A 16563-nucleotide genomic window follows, 5' to 3' on the forward strand; every position below is an offset into this window, starting at 1 on the left:
TTGGCTAAAGCTGCTTCTGTTGAATTAAATCCATTCCGTTAAGGGCTTTGTATGCAAACCTATATCCTTAAGAGATTAAAGATGCAATTTAGACACACATTTTAGGAGCTGAATGCACGAATCATTATTTTAGTACATATTGTCCATTAATCTGCTGTTCAATTGGGAACCCATTTGGAATGTGGCTGCTTGCTAATTAGCAGGATTCTAGTGCTGAGCTGCTTCCTGATTAAATGTCCTTTAGAATCAATAAAACATCAGGAGGGATTATGGTGATGTGGGATTAGCCCCATCTAACCAAATAAAATGAGTTGTGTTCCCTTCTTAAACTGTCATGTTGTAAGAGCTGACAAGAGGAGCAATTTTGCAAACCCTGTTACAAAGTTGTTGTTGTTTTTTTAACATTGAGATTTGTTTTTTGCCATTTGCCTACCAATTAGCAGAGACGTTAGTGAATGACTGCCAGGGTAAGGCGATTTTGAGAAAGACTTGATTACGATTTCAAATCTCTACTCTGAATCACCCTTTTGTAAAATGAGTTCAGGTTGTGTTGGATGGAAATTATTATCCGTGTTCTTGGCCAGGAACACGTAAGTCAGAATTAGCATTTAATGTTTCTGTGTGACTTTGCAATAAATGGTAATTAAGGAGGGCAGAGAGAGAACAGGAGGCAAACTAATACTCTAAAATTGTATTGGCAAAATTAAATGCTTCAAACCAGTTTAAAACACATGCACACACGCCAAATTGTGCTGGGGGAGGGGATAAATAATAAAGCCACGGTGGAAGCTTCATGAATAGGATAGAGCAATTGACATAGCCACAAGTAGGACTTATACACATCTGGCCCATTATTGAGAGTGCAATTAAGTTGAAAAGGACTGGTTTTGCTAATCCCGGAAATAAGCAGAGGATTTTAGGAGATAAAGGAAACATGAGGTGTCTGATTCAACAATTACTTTTTAAAGGAAATAGGAAAGTGTTAGGTAGTAAGCTATTAGAGATGTGGTTATGGATCTTCCCACTGGCTGAACCTTAGAAATCAGACCCGCTTTTTGTCTTCCAAATAATAATAATAATATAGTTATTATTAATGGCCAACATTTATACTGTACTTACAATATTCCATGTAATGTTCTAAGTGCTTTATAAATATTAACTCTCTTAATCCTTGAAACTGCTATTATTTTTCAAAAGAAGAAACGAGGCACAGAGGCACAGAGATGCTAAAACTAATAAATAACTGATAAATGGATTCATCAATAAGAATAAGTCAAATGCAGGCTCTCTAGCTTCAGAGTCTTGGCCCTTAATCACTACTCTATACTAGCTCTCCTACAAGTCCTACGAAACTCAGCAGTGTATAAGATAGTGGCTAGGCTCAGGGGCTTTGGGCGAACCGCCTGACTTCCAGAACTGGCTTCACCCTTGAGCTTAGTGCTGAACACAGTTCTGGATTTGAGCTTAGTATCACTCACCCTCTCCTCCAGGAGCCAGGAGAAGTATACAAAAGGGGGAGGCTTTAAGCTCCAGGGGCAGGTATGATCCAAAGGTCTTAGAAGCAACTTCTCCTCACCAGATTATCCATCCATCCCACCACCCTTCCGCCCCCATCCATGGCAAAAGGCAGCATGAGCTCTGGAATCATATAGTCCCAGATGGAAATCCTAGCTCTGAAATACACCAGCTTTGGGAATTTAGGCAAGTAAGGAGTTTCTATTAACCTTAATTTTCTTATCTGCCAAATGGAACAATCTTTTTTGTCTACATTTGTGACTTTATTGCCTCTGTATCAAGGAAGGGCTGTGTTTCTCCCAGTTTACTGGAAAGTTGGAGGAGTTTAACTTAGACTACATGAACAAGAAGGTGAGAGCACAGGAAGACAGTGCAGGGGAATGAGCATCCCAGCAGCAGGGTTAAATAATATGACCAAAATAACCTCCTGACTGGAGAGGGTAAGGGATTGATGCATGTGCACCTGGTATCTTCCAGGCATGGTGCTAGATGCTCTGTATGGCTACATGGCATACTCCCAACAGCCCCATGAGTTTGTTTTTCTTTTAGACCCACTTCACAGATGAGTTAACTGAGGTTTAGAGACCTTAAGTAAATTACTTCTAAAAATTAGCCTTCTTTTTATTTTCTTTGTCCCCATTAAGGCCTGAAATGTGTCACCCAAAAATTCATATGTTGAAGCTCTAACACTCAGTACTTCAGAATATGACTGTATTTGGATATAAGGCCTTTTAAAAAGTGACAATTAAGTTAAGATGAGGCTGTTAAGGTGGGCCCTAATTCAATATGACTCATGGCCTTATAGAAAGAGGAAATTTGAACACACAAAGAGACACCAGGGATACAGGTGCATAAAGACCATGCACAGAGGACATAGCAAGAAGGCGGCCATCTGCAAGCCAAGGAGAGAGGCCTCAGAAGAAACCAAATCTGCCAACACCTTCATCTTGAACTTCTAGCCTCCAGAACTCTGAGAAAATAAATTTCTGTTGTTTAAGCCACAGGCTGTGGTATTGTTATGGCAGCCTTTCTTAGTCGACTTGGGCCACTATAACCACAGACCATAGACTGAATGCCTTGTAAACAACAGAAATTTATTTCTTACAGTTCTGGAGGCTGAGAAGTCCAGGGTCAAGGCACCAGCAAATTTATTGTCTGGTAAGACTCTGCCTTCTCATGGATAGCCATCTTCTCACTGTGACCTCCCATGGTGGAAAGGGCAAAAGGTCTTTCTTAGTCCTTTTATAAGGACACTAGTCCCATTCCTGAGGGCTCTGCCCTCATGACCAAAGCACTTCCCAAAGACCCTATCTCCTAATACCATGGCAGTGAGGATTTCAATATATGAATTTTGGGGAGACACAAATATCCAGACCATAACATAGTCCCAGCCAACTAATATAGTCCCCAAAGGCTAAAAGCCTCACTGGTAGTCTCCTTCCTCTCTGTCTCCTCCTTCTAGCATATTCTGTTCCCCGTGGGGAGAGTAGAGGATTACAGGATTCTGAAGGGACTGGTTATAATGATTAAATTCTTTCAGTGATGGGACTAAATTTTTGATTCTGGCAATCTTAGCAGAGCTGACTCTTTAGCACTGTTGTATACTTCATCTCAGCTAAGCTTGGTGGGATTTGTAGGAACTAACCAGGTGAGAGATGCGGAAGAGTATTTTAGAGAGAAGGAGCAGTAGGTGCCAAGACAGAAAGGCAAGTAAAAGCATAGCAAGTTTGGAGAACTGCAAACTGTTCATTGTGGCTGGAGCATACATTTCAGGAGGCAAAGAAAAGAGATGGACGTGGGAGGTGAGCACCCGCACACCTTTTGACTTAAGTCTGTATGAACCTCATAGAGGAGCATGCCGCCTGTAACTACCTTCATCAAGATTATAAGGGTGTTTCAATAAAATAGCCCATATTTTGTGTGCTTAGTATGTTTACATTTGTTTTGTTTTTATGTATAAGGCTTTTTGTATAAAACAGCATCTGCTTAACCGCCCCGAATAAAATTCCTATGAACAAAGAAAGAGGCAAAAAACACACAAGTAGCAAAAACTAATAGGCACTCTAGTGTCAGAATGTAGAGGGAAGGCCAGGCGTGGTGGCTCATGCCTGTAATCCTAGCACTCTGGGAGGCTGAGTGGGAGGATTGCTTGAACTCAGGAGTTCAAGAGCAGCCTGAACAAGAACGAGACCTGTTCTCTACTAAAAATGGAAAAATTAGCCAGGTCTTGTAGTGCGCGCCTGTAGTCCCAGCTACTCAGGAGGCTGAGACAGGAGGATAACTTGAGACCAGGAGTTTGAGGTTGCAGTGAGCTACAATGATGCCACTGCACTCTACCCTGGCAACAGAGTGAGACCCTGTCTCAAAAAAAAAACAAAAAAAAAAAAACGAATTCCCACTAGCTATAAATAAATGGAATGTGGGAAAATCAAGGAGTTACCTGCCCCATGTTTTGCCCTGCCCACCTATAGGCGTGGAAGACAGAACATGCTTCATGCTTTCACCACAGCCTTCCCCTTGATTTGGAGACCCCAAGTTTTAACCAACCAGAAAATCACACAGGTGCTGCTTCCTTGTGCAACCTAAGCACTGCTGCTTTCTGCCTCTCCTTTCCCTCCCTCCCCAACCCAAGGATACACATATGTATACTTCCCCACACACCACTTTTCTGTACCTATTTAGAAAGCCCAATTCCCAGTAATGACAGAGCAGAAAGTTGGGGTGAATGAGGTGGAAAGGGGAAAATCTGACTATGGTGTTTGCATCTGGTGACATGTAATTCCTGAAAACAAAATCATGGGAGTTAGAATAGAGAAAGGAAGAACCTGGTAGTTGTATATGCTATGGAGCATATAGATTGTGACATACTATACCAATTTTGGGTGTCTAATATCCAACAAGTGTGGTAAGAAAATCCTACCGAGGTGCACCAGGCAAATGCCTGAGAGGCACTAGGAGTGGGTGGGAGTTGTCATCTGCCCCTGACTGCAGGTCTAAGAGAGCAGTGAGCAAGGCCAAAGGCAATCAATGCAACTCATCTAGTGGGTTGAACCAAATGTGAACAGATCTTCATTGGAAGCTGAATAAAGAGAAAACTGCAACATGCAATGCCTAATTTGTTTAAAAAATACTGTAGAATATGGAAAGGGAATCACAATCCTGCAGATTCCAAATCTCAATAAACTTTTGAAAATGATCTACTATAGAAACCATGAAAATTTTAGAAAACCATTGTGGTTCTTTGTAGGATATAAGAAGCCACGTCCTCCGTTGAAAAAAATTGGAAGATAATAAACATAATTAGATTAAAAGGCTATAAAAATGAAATTTAAAAAGCACAAAAAGTGAACAGAACAAAGTAGAAAGAACTTGGGGAAATATGGATGGTTTAAAGGAAGCTGAAACTTCTATAGCAGAATTAAGAGGTAACCAGGAATCAATAAAAAAGAAAAATTAACACTAGAGAAAATCTAATACCTAATGTCAAACTTAAGAGGCTTCCATAAAGTCTAGAGAAAAAGAAGAAGAAAATGAAGATAATAGATATAGAAGAATAAGAATAGAGATTCAGCCTAAGAGGCCTTGGTATTGTGGAAAAGGAAACTAGAAAAATTGGAAAAAGAAATAAAAACAAGAGTTCCAATTAAAGAAGCTTCTCAGAGCTGGAGAAAAAGAAAGAGCCCTCTGTGCACAGATTGAAAGGACTCTCTATGATCTAAGCTAAATTAACAAAAAATGTATACATGTCTATCCCAACAAAACTTTTGTATTATGAAGACAAAATTATTCAAGGATCCAGGCTAAAAACAAAATAAAACTAACCAAAGCAAATAAAGGGGAAAATTAATTATAAATGAACAAAAATCAGATTGACATCCGACTTCTGTAATAATAAATGCCAGAAGACACTGGAGCCGTGTCCATGGAATTTCAAAGGACAAAGAAATGCAACCTAAGCCAAGTTACGTTACATTCACGTAGATTTGGAGTCAGACAGCCAGGGTGCAAATCCCGGCTGTCCCACTGATCCATGTGCCCTTGGGCAAGTCATTTACATGCCTCATAATGAGTGACTGACTCAATTAAATGAGATAATGCACAAAAAGTACTCAGAATATTCACTAAATGCCATTTTAACTTGGTAAATCCAGTTAAATTTGGAATTTGAACTCAGGTCTGCCTATCTAGAATCAGGCTCACAGAATTTGTCCTCCAGTCCTGACCTTTCTGACACTGGAGGTTTGGTACCTACTTTTGTTATTAGAATTATAGTGCCTGCTACGGCTTCTAGAACCCATTCCCACATTTAAGTTGTGAATGGTACTTTGAAGGTCTTAGGGGAATGTAAAGAATATGGGAGAAAGGAAATATTTTACTGGGAGGAACTTAAGAATTTTACTGGTCATAGAAGGCCTATACACCATTCAAATCAGGCAATATCCAAGTTCAATGGTTAGGAAATTTTCCCACAATCTCCTTCCGCTACTGCCACATATAATCAAGAAGAAGCAGGGGAGTTTCTGGTGCCATTTCATGCAGAGGCCTTATAGCACATTTGATATCTAAAAGAACATTACCTGATAACTCCTAACAGCTATGAAAAACAAATGTGCAATATGTAGATATTAATGAAGCTTGTTTTGGTTTTTGTAAAATATAAGTAGAGAGTTTTTTTGGACCAAATTTAAGGACAGCAACCTGGGAGACATAGACACAAGTTACCCTGAATATATGCTCCCTGATTTAGGGCTTTTGCTTTTGTGTTGTGTTTTGTTTTGTTTAATCAAAGGGTCAGAAGATGCGTAGGCATAAGCCTGGACTTCCTAAGAGGGTCTGGAAAGAAATTGCAGGAAGTGTCAAAGACAAGAAGTGATTCTATTGCAGCTTATTTCCAGATCTGTGCCAATATCTGAACTTTATGCAATTATTAATATTTCTGAGGAGTGCTACTACTTCTCCAAATTTCTCTTACCTTCCTGGACCTGCAGCGTGTGATACAGCCATCAGCTTATCTGACTTGCAGTCCTGCATATCCATACCTCATCATTCACATGCCCAAATGGCATGAGGCCCAGAGGCCACATTTTCAAAACCCAATATCAGGATACATACCCTGACCAAAGAACTTTTCTAATTTGTGATAGCATGTATAAGAAAAGTTTTACGAGGCATAAGCAAAACAAACTATTACATATTTAACCCATCATTTTTATTTAAAGAGAATAAAATCATATGACATTAGAACTCTTCTAGAAAACCCAGGATATATATGTCACAACTTGCTCTTTATTTCTGTGTGACTTCTTCTGATGGGCAAGACCAAGATAAAAAAAATATATATATATCTATTAGGTGCAATTTGGTTGCTAGCCACAGAAACTGCCCTTTGCTAACACAGGCAAAAAGAAATATTTTGAAAGAATATGTTAGTAACTCATGAAATTTGTAGAAAATAAAACTTCAAAAAGTACCAGAACCAAAAATTAAGACAGGGCTAGAGACAGAGAGTAGAAGAAGAAAGGGAAGAAGGGAGGGGAAGAAGGAGGGAGAGACAGATGGATTGAGCTTAATTAGAAATGGTGGGCCACAACATTGGCTAGGGCAGCGTATGGGACTTTTAGGAACAGTGTGAATGTACCTTTTAGGTACAGCCTCATTCCCACTGTATCTGAAAGGAAACCGGTAGCTATTACTCCAGGCAAGATCATATTTATATGTAAATGGAGGATGGATGCTGGGCAAGCAGATACAAGTGATTTTCACCACCAAAGCTTTGCTAAAGTACTTTTAGGCTTTAAGTGACTACCTGCTTGTACTTGCAGAGATATTGCTCAAGACAATTTCTGCTTGGGCAATTCATTAAACTCACTAGCATTCAGCACCCATACCTATTGCCTTCTATGTTCTTTTCTGTGTTGCAATCCTTCCCATACTTGTGAAGGCTAAAAACATTTCTGAAACCCCCTTGACACTATGTTCTAGAACTGATTTAAGCCCCTATCAGTGAGATGTCATTGCATGAGATTTGAAAGGCAGAAACAGGGGTGGGAGGCCACTGGTACAGAGACAGTGTATGTATTTATTTATTTTCCTAGAGCAGTAGCAACTTCAGAAACTGATAAGCATTAGTCTTTCCTATGGCCAGAAATCACCTTGTATTGCCTTGCCACAACTTCATGACTAGGGGCAACTGAGACATCAGCCAGATTTTCCTATAGTTCCCTGATCTCTGGACCACATCTGTTGAAGTCTGACCCTGAGCCTAGAAGCACACCCCCACCTCCATTCCAATAGCCTTGCAATAATTTTGTGGGTACCTAATTCCCTATATCAAAGCCCTTTCTGATAAAGATATATAAAGTAGTTTTCGTTTTCTCCATTGAACCCTAAATGATATAGGTATCAAAAAGCTTCTTTAATATCACTACCAATAAACTTAGAGCTTCCCTGAACATTCTTTCAGGAAAATGATATTGATCACACAATATTATGTTTCCTTTTCTTGCACAGATGGCAGAATTTTGTTGAGATGCTGAGCAGAGCTTCTTCTGATTTGTTGGCTGATTTGCCTACAGGTAAGTTCCATTATTTTGTTGCTCCTGAGGACCTCCCATTTCCAGAGCTATTGTTGATTGTGCTGCTTAGCTTGAATGGTTTGCTTGTTGGGTTTCATCTCATTCCTCCCAGAAATGTAAATGGCTCCCCAGTGAAGGGAAAACAGGAGTGGGGATTGCCTTAATGGCTATTCTTTCAGGCCAGGGGGATCAAAGAAGGCATAATTCCCCAAGTTTTCTTTTATCATGTGGCATTTTCTAATGGCAACCCTTTAAGATGAATGCAACATACTTGCAGAATAAATTGGTATTACTTATTAGAATTTCAGTTGCACAGTCCCTTAGATCTAGGAATCCCACAGCTATATATTTATTCCACTGACATTTAAATAAAAAAAACCCTCCAAGAGGTATGTTTGTGTATATATGTATGTGTGTGTGTGTGTGTGTATACATATATATATGTGTGTGGGTGTGTATACATATATATATATACATATGCACACATACATATATATATATGTTTAGTACAGCATTTTGGGGGCGATATTTTTTTAAATGGAAATAACAAAAAGATCTTTCATTGTCCATTTAACTCAATTACAGTACAACCAGTTGATAAGACTATGCAGCTATAAAATAACATGGCTAGGCTACTACAGGAATATTTCTAAAACATATTATTAAGTGAAATTTCACTTAATAAAGAATTGGGCAAAATATTTGCCAATTAACAAGTTTTAAATATGACAGGTGAAAAATATGCATTGATATTATATTAAGCTGCTGTTGTAGTTTTTCTATTTACTATATCCATCAACCATTTACATTTGAACCACTCTTTGGTTCAAAATACAAGGTACTGAGTGTGTGTGTGTGTGTGTGTGTGTGTGTGTATGTGTTGGGGAATTGACATATCAGTCTATATTCAAATAGAAAAACAGAAACCTTACTAGATATTTCAAACAGAAGGAATTTACTACAGGGATTTGGTTATACAAGTATTAGAAGGCTGAAAGATCAAAGAGGGGATGGTATTTTCATTTCCCAGGACTGCCATAACAAATTACCATAATCTCAGTGGCTTAAAACAACAGAAATTTATTCTCTCACAGTTCTGCAGGCTAGAAATATGAACTCAAGGTGTCAACAGGGCTATTTTCCCTCTGAGTCTCTAGAAAAGAGTCCTGCCTTCCTTTTTTCAACTTGTAGTAGCCCCAGGCCTCCCTTGGCCTGGTATTGTATAACCGCAATCTCTGCCTCCATCGTCACAAAGCCTTCTTCCTTCTGTGTCTCCGTTGTGTCTCTGCATCCAAATATCCCTCTCCTTTCTCTTGTAAAGACACCTGTCACGGGATTTAGGGCTCACACTAATCTAGAATGACCTCATCTTAACTTGATTACATCTGAAACACCTTGTTTTCAAATAATGTCAGATTCACAGCTTACGGTGATTAAGAATATATCTATCCTTTGGAGGGACATTATCCAATCCACTACAGTGAAATAATGCAGACATTCATGACTGCAGGAAGCAGCCACCATCCTTAAGGCTGAGGGAACATAGAGAAAGGGGTCCTACCATAGAATCTAGTCAGACCAAGAGCTACGACAAAGCTGGTTCTAGGATCTCCAAGAAAATGCCAAGCAGCTGGAGAAAGGATTTCAGAGCTGGTTGGTTCTTGGAGCACAACATAGTTTGGAGCTCAGACCTCGAAGAAGGTGGCTGTGCTTGAACCTCTTACAGAGCACTGTGTGGTCAATGCTAGACCACTGATGGAATGTCATGTAGCTGTTCATCAGACCTTTGATGTTTCACACGTGGCTAGTGCGGAGAATGTTGAGAAACATTATACCAGTCGCTCTTTTCTGATTCTGGACAGGTTCTTGCTGTATCCTTACAGGATCTGTCCTCTGTGTGTGCATCCCTGGTGCTCTATGGGTCCAAATTTCTTCTTCTTATAAAGGCACCAGTTAGACTGGAGTAGAGCCTACCCTAACAGCCTCATTCTAACTTAATCACTTCTTTAAAGGCCCCCATCTCCAAATATGGTCATGTTTTTAGGTACTAGGGGTTAGAGCTTCAACATACAAATTTGGGGGGGAACAGAATCCAGAATTCGGAATTCACATGGCATAGCAGAAAAAGTATGTAAAAATAGAGGTTGAAGTCTCCCTTTTGCAACTAAATAACCACTAAATAGACATTACACGGTTATTTATAATGGTTATATTCAGATACTTATTTTACTTCTGACTCATTTTTCTTGTCTCTAAAATGGGCAAAAAATAAATAAATAAAAACCTGCCCTATTGATCTCATAGGGTGATTGTGAGTCTGACAAACAAAATAGGCAATGTTTCACTAAGTTTTTTAGACAGTATGGTACTCTCCAGAATAGGGTTTTGTGGTGGTATTGCTATTGCTGCATTGTTGAGACAGCCTGCTGCTTACTGAGAAAGTTAATATCTTGGTCTCTTCCCATTTCTGCACTTTGGATCTATGACAACAAAAATGCCCTCGTGCACTGAGTGAGCCATTTTATTTGCCTGTTCTTTAGCTCCACAAGTAAATATTATGAAAGGGAAGGGGGAACATTACACAGAAACTAAAGAAATCTACTCCTTATCAGTGTGTAGAACTGTGAATTTTCACCTTCCTGGGACCCCTTTGCACTGAGAGATGCTATGATAACCTGATTAAAATGATTCATTTCATATATACTGCTTTATAATAAAATTTATTTCTTTTCAAATTATAAAAATCCTGTGAACTTGCTTTTTAATGTACATATGATTTTCACATAAATATTTAGTATCTGTGACTTACACTAACGACAAGAATAGACTAGTTTCCAGGTGACCAAACCTCCAGGCAAGAACTAGAAGACTTAAAAAAACAGACCTAAAAATACAAAAACTAAATTTTAAAAACACAATAGACAGGTGTAACAGAAGATTAGACCAAGCTGAAGAGAGGACTAGTGAACTGTAATATAGTTCAGTAGAAAACATCCAGATTGAAGCACGGATGAGAAATCAAGATGTAATACGTTAAAAAGCATATAGGAGACATATGGGGAAAGGTGACAACATCCAACATACATGTAACTAAAGTCACAGAAGAATAGGAGAAAGAGAATATTATTCGAAGCAATTATGACTGAGAGATTTCAAAAAGTGATGAAAGACATCTAGCCACAGAACCAAGAAATACCGTGAACTCCCACTAAGATAAATACAAAAGAGCTTAGGCCCCTCCAAACATGATAGGGTCTAAAGCAGTATTTCATAAAAAGGAAGCATGACCCCAAATTTGAGTTTCTTCACTGTGGAGCCTGTGAATGAGGGAGAGGAAGAAGAAGCAGGAAGTAAAGAATGATCATGATGGGGAGAATCACCAGAGAAGGAATGAATGCTGGGAAGCAAAAAATAAAATAAAATAATCAACTTCAGTCCCATGGCATGGTTCATGAGGACTTTTGGTCTGTAAACATTCAACCCACTTCTCTTTGCTTCCTATTCTGCCTCAGCGAGGCTCTCCTCTTAGCCGGAAGGCACCAGACACTCCTACATCATGGCCTTTGTCTTTGCTGTAACATTTTTCTTGAATGCCCTTTCCCCGTTTATTTTTATGACTTGCTCCCTTGTTTCTCCTCCACACTTGGTTCTATTTTCACATCACTTATTCAAAGAGGCCTTTGGTGAATTTCCTATCCATAATGGGTTTTAGTTATATTTATAGCTTATCAATACCTGACATTATTTTACGCACCTATTTGCTCCCCATGAGAAGAAAGATTCTGTCTTGTTCATTGTTGTATCATAATGCCTAGGACAGTGCCTGGCATATAGTATGCACCTCACAGATATGTGTTAAATGAATGAAAGAGTTAGAATCACCGACCTAACCCCACCTCTATTATCTCAAGCACATAACTGAAACATTCATTGCCTCAGTTTCTTCATCTGTCAAATGAGGAAAACTTCTACCTCACAGGGATATGCTTTAGACTATGTGGAAACATCTTCCATTTATAGATATTTGACATATATTATTAATAATTTTCTTCCCACAAAAGCTTCATTTGGTAGGTCCAGTGAGGCCAGAAGCTTTTATTGAAATCAGTTGTTCTCTACCCAGTTTCCCTTTAGAATCACCTAGGTAATTTTTTTCAAAGCACTGAGCTGACTTCTGTCCCCCGAGATTCTGATGTAATTGGTCTAGTGTGACACCTGAGCACTGGTAATTTTTAAAGCTGCACAGGTGGGTCTAATGTGCAGCCAGTGATTTCAAGACCACTGATTTCAAGTCATTAGTGGGAGCAGACAGGAGGGCTGGCTGTGTAACTCTCAGAATCCACTGGAAGCCCTGTAAAACCTGGCCCTTCCCACACCTGGAAATCTCTAGAAGCCAGCTTGGCTTATTTCCTCCAGTACAAATCTTCAACTGGCAGACTAGACAGATGGTTATTATTCATCCTTCTTGCTGTGTTAGAAAGAAAAAAAAAATGAGTTCGGCCTCAGGTTTTTCAAACGATTTTTACACGTGCAAACCATTACCTTTTTATATGCTATTAGGTATTAGGAAGGAGAAAGGGAAGCTTAAAAGACAGCTAGCAGACTAGCATATATTTTCTCTTAATGGAGCTTTTAAAAGTGAAGACAGTAGAAAGTAACTGGATGAGGACAAAGTCTAGGTTCTAGATCTTATTCTTAAAAGGATAATACATTGAACACTGCCCAGAAAAAAAAAAATGCCTGGCACGTCCTAATTAACATTAGGTCCTCTTCTCTAGGGAAACGAGATTTGTTTAAGGTAATATAATAATAACACAACCACAAATAATAATATCTTGTATTGAACATCTTCCATGTGTTAAGTATTTTATGTAGGTATTTTTTTTTATCTCCACAAATATTACAGCAAATTGCTGTAATTTGACAAATGAAAGAATTAAGATCCAAAAGCTTGTAGCTGGTGAAAGGAAGCATCAGAGTTAGCCTTCAGGGCTGTCTGATACCAAAGTTCATCCTCCTCCCCTTATTCCATATACTTCTAGAATCCCTTCAACTGGAGAATTCTATTATTGAGAGTAATTTGAACCTTTTTCCCCTGCAATAAACAGAAAGCTTTTCTTGCAAACTGAATGAAATAAGCCAGGACCTACGCTACTAGGTGATGATGAGTTCTCAAGACAGCTTAAATGTTCAGCTGATCAAATAAGATCTGCCCTAAAGAGGCTGTCCTTATTGGCTGCCATCATGATCCTCATTAAGCATCTATTAAGGTTTACACTATATAGCATCTGGGGTAAGTTTGAGAGGATAAAGAAATGGATAGAAAAATCTCTCCTCTCCAAGGATTGGAAAAGGAATTGGAGAAATGGAACTATGTATTCAGTGACTTTATTTTCCAAACTCCAAATTAGGGCATATGATCATTCATTCATTCAATAAGCATGCTTTGAGCACTCATCCTAAAGCTGAGTGCTAGGACTTCAGAAAAGATTAGAAAATCACATTGTCTTCTCCATCAAGAAACTGAGGGAGAAGATACATAATAATTTGTAGGTGCAATGTTAAAAGTCTGTCTAATAAAAGGTGTTTAAATCTGATATGTGACTTTATTTATAAAAAAATCCTTACCTAGATAACACTGTTAGTTAACATTTATTGAGCACATTCTATGTTCCAGGTACTTGCTTTACACTTTCTAATCCATTTAATTCTCATAATGGCCTATGGGTTTTATTATCCCCATTTTACAGAAGAGGAAACTGAGACACAGAGAGGACAAGTAAATTGCCCAAGGTCATGCAGCTACTAAAGGAGCCAGGAATTGAATCCAAGGCATCTGGTTTCAGAGCCTATACTCTCAACCACTCTGTTACCCAGCCTCCCTTTACCTTTTTTTTTTAATTATTGATTGAATAATTTTTATTAAAAATAGTAAGACCCAACTTAGAAATAATATATATTTGTTAATGGCATATTTGAATTATGCACTGAATGTTGAAGCTGAGGCTCCCAGCAATCTGGGCTATGTGGTTGGCACACAGACTTGCAAAATAAATAAATAAGTCACTACATCATACTAAGGATGATACCAGCCTTAGATGACTTCAGCAGGTCTTCATGTCTTGTTCCTGTATCCTAAGGAAATCTCTTCTATTCATGATGGCAGCATCCTGCAACAAGTAGTACCTGGACAGTAGAATCCCCTGGGTTAGGGATGATGCTGTTCAAACCTCTTCCCGTACAGGAAAGGAACAAGGAAGGAGGAAGAGAAAGGTTGCACCTGATCCTTCAGGCACACACCTGCATGGAGGGAGGGGCAGAAATTCTTAAGAAGCAGAGCCATGGGAAGAGGACTCATCCCACTCTCTTAGCTATAAAAGGTTTTCTGATTCAGGACCTTCCTGCAGGCTGTTGTCTCTGCTTATCTACAATTCTCTGCTCCGTGAGCATCACCAACATCATCTTTGCCTGAATAAATCCTATTCATTCTTCAGGTGCCAATTTGTGTCACTTCCTCCAAGAAGCTGTTTCTATACCCCACCACTCCCACCTCTGCCCCAAAATAAGTTTAAATACTTTCCTATCTCCCCATATTTTTCTTTTGTAGTATTTATGGTAGCTCGCAATTAAATGACAGTTTGAGTAATTATCATCATCTATCTCCCCAATCTAAGGTCCACCAGGGTGGGAACCAGGTGTTTCTTATTTATCAGTGTGTCCCCATTACCGAACACAGCCCCAACCACACAGCAGAGCCTCAGTGTTTTCTTTGCCCAGAGTATATGTGTGTGTTAAACAAAGAAACCAAACTAAACCCCTCAATTTTTTCTTTCTCATTCAGGGAAGAATGAAAAGGAAGCCCCTGCCACTCTAGTGGAGCCTAAAGTCCCTGAGACGTCTCAAAGCAAAACTGAACATATGGTATGCACCTGAGGTATATAGAGTCTGGGGAAGGTTTTCACAGATCCTTGGCCTTCTCTTCTCTGATGCTGGGTGGGGCCCTCCCCTGTGGGTTTTTTGATTTCCACCCAACCCCTTGATGTCAGACTGTCTTTAACTTTGAGACTGTCCTCAGGCAGAGAAGGGAGGCCAAAGAACTCCTAGAGTGTGGGTTGGTTCTTGTCCTACCTGGTATGCAGAAACCTCTTGCCATCGCTTGGTGATGGGCTTGCCAACTGCCCCAAGAAATTGGACTTGTAGCATGTGTGTGGGTGTCCTTCCAAAGCTTGTGACCTATCCACCAACTGCCATCAGAATAAAGAGTGGTTATGAGACCTAATTTAACATCTTAATTCCAGCTTCCAGAAACTGAAAATGACCTTTTCCCCAGACATCGCATTTTAAAAGGTAATAGGCTCTCTGAGCAAAAAAGAAAAGGAAAAAAAGGAAAATCTGGCAAGTAGTTAAAATCCATTTTAATATTCCCAGCATTTAGCCAGGAGAAGTTATAGACAGAATTGAAAAACAGCCTGAGTTTTTCTGTTGTTGTTGTTTTTTAAATGCCCAGATTAGAACATAATTCATCTTAAAATGATGGGAGGCCTCTTCATGCACTTCACACGTTGAAATATTTTAGAAAATAGTATCCATTTTGGCAAGACTCTTGCCATGCAAGAAACAACAGCAAATGCTTTTCTCCTTGAGTGTTAAGTCTGTTGTGAATAAGATTATAAAAAATATACTTGCTCTTTTATTTTGCCTCTTGTTTAAGGATTTTATTGCATCTCTGAGATAAGTGATTCTTCTCACATTTCTGTATAAACAGAATTCATTGTCCCACTTTTTAGAAGGAGAAATTGAAGCAGAAGGTTGGGAGAGCAATTTTCCTATTGTCTCAGGGAAAATCATTTATTCACGCATTCATTTATTCGACCACTAAGCATGTCTTGACAACCTACTCTGTGCCAGCCACTCAACCAGACTCCAAGTACACAGAAATAACTATCTCACAGGCTCAGCCTCCAAGGAGATACTCATACAAATCCAATATCCAGTGATAAATGCTCTGATGGTGGGTAAAGAGGCTACAGAGAATCACTTCTCGCCCTGTCCAGGGCTCTCAGGGAAGGCTTCCCACAAGAAGGAGACTATGAACTGGGTCTTGAAGAATGAGTAGGAGGCTAAACAAGCAAGGCGTAGGTGGCAAGAAGGGCTTTTATAACAGAGGTAACAGCATTATAAAGGCATAAAGCAGCTTCGCTTTTTCAGGTTTTATGTGCATGGAGAAAAAGATGTAGGATTAAAAGAAGATAATCTGGAGAGAGAAGCAAGAGCAAGTACATAAATGTTTTTGTGTGCCAAGCAAGAAATTTGAACTTCATCCTGACACAGCAGGACCAAAACAGTATAGGATGTGTTAGTTTTACTTTGTTAGTTACTTACTTGAGCCTAATTCAGGTCCATATAAATATCCCGTTTCCCTTATCTTCAATGGCCAAAGAGAGTGTTAAACTATCTCAAGATATCTAAAAAT

General features: G+C 39.2%; 1 protein-coding gene across 1 annotated transcript in view; it reads left to right on the top strand.

Annotated features, from left to right (window-relative positions):
- Nucleotides 1-16563, top strand: part of LOC105806317 (chromosome unknown open reading frame, human C1orf87) — a 69643-nt gene that overhangs the window by 43894 nt on the left and 9186 nt on the right. The window contains exons 8-9 of the mRNA XM_012639417.1: nt 8026-8090; nt 14932-15011. Coding sequence (XP_012494871.1) covers nt 8026-8090; nt 14932-15011 — 145 coding nt within the window. The remainder of the gene's footprint in view (nt 1-8025; nt 8091-14931; nt 15012-16563) is intronic.

This window comes from Propithecus coquereli, unplaced genomic scaffold (genome assembly GCF_000956105.1).
Source record: "Propithecus coquereli isolate 6110/MARCELLA unplaced genomic scaffold, Pcoq_1.0 Scaffold14, whole genome shotgun sequence".
NCBI classification, from domain to species: Eukaryota; Metazoa; Chordata; class Mammalia; order Primates; family Indriidae; genus Propithecus; species Propithecus coquereli.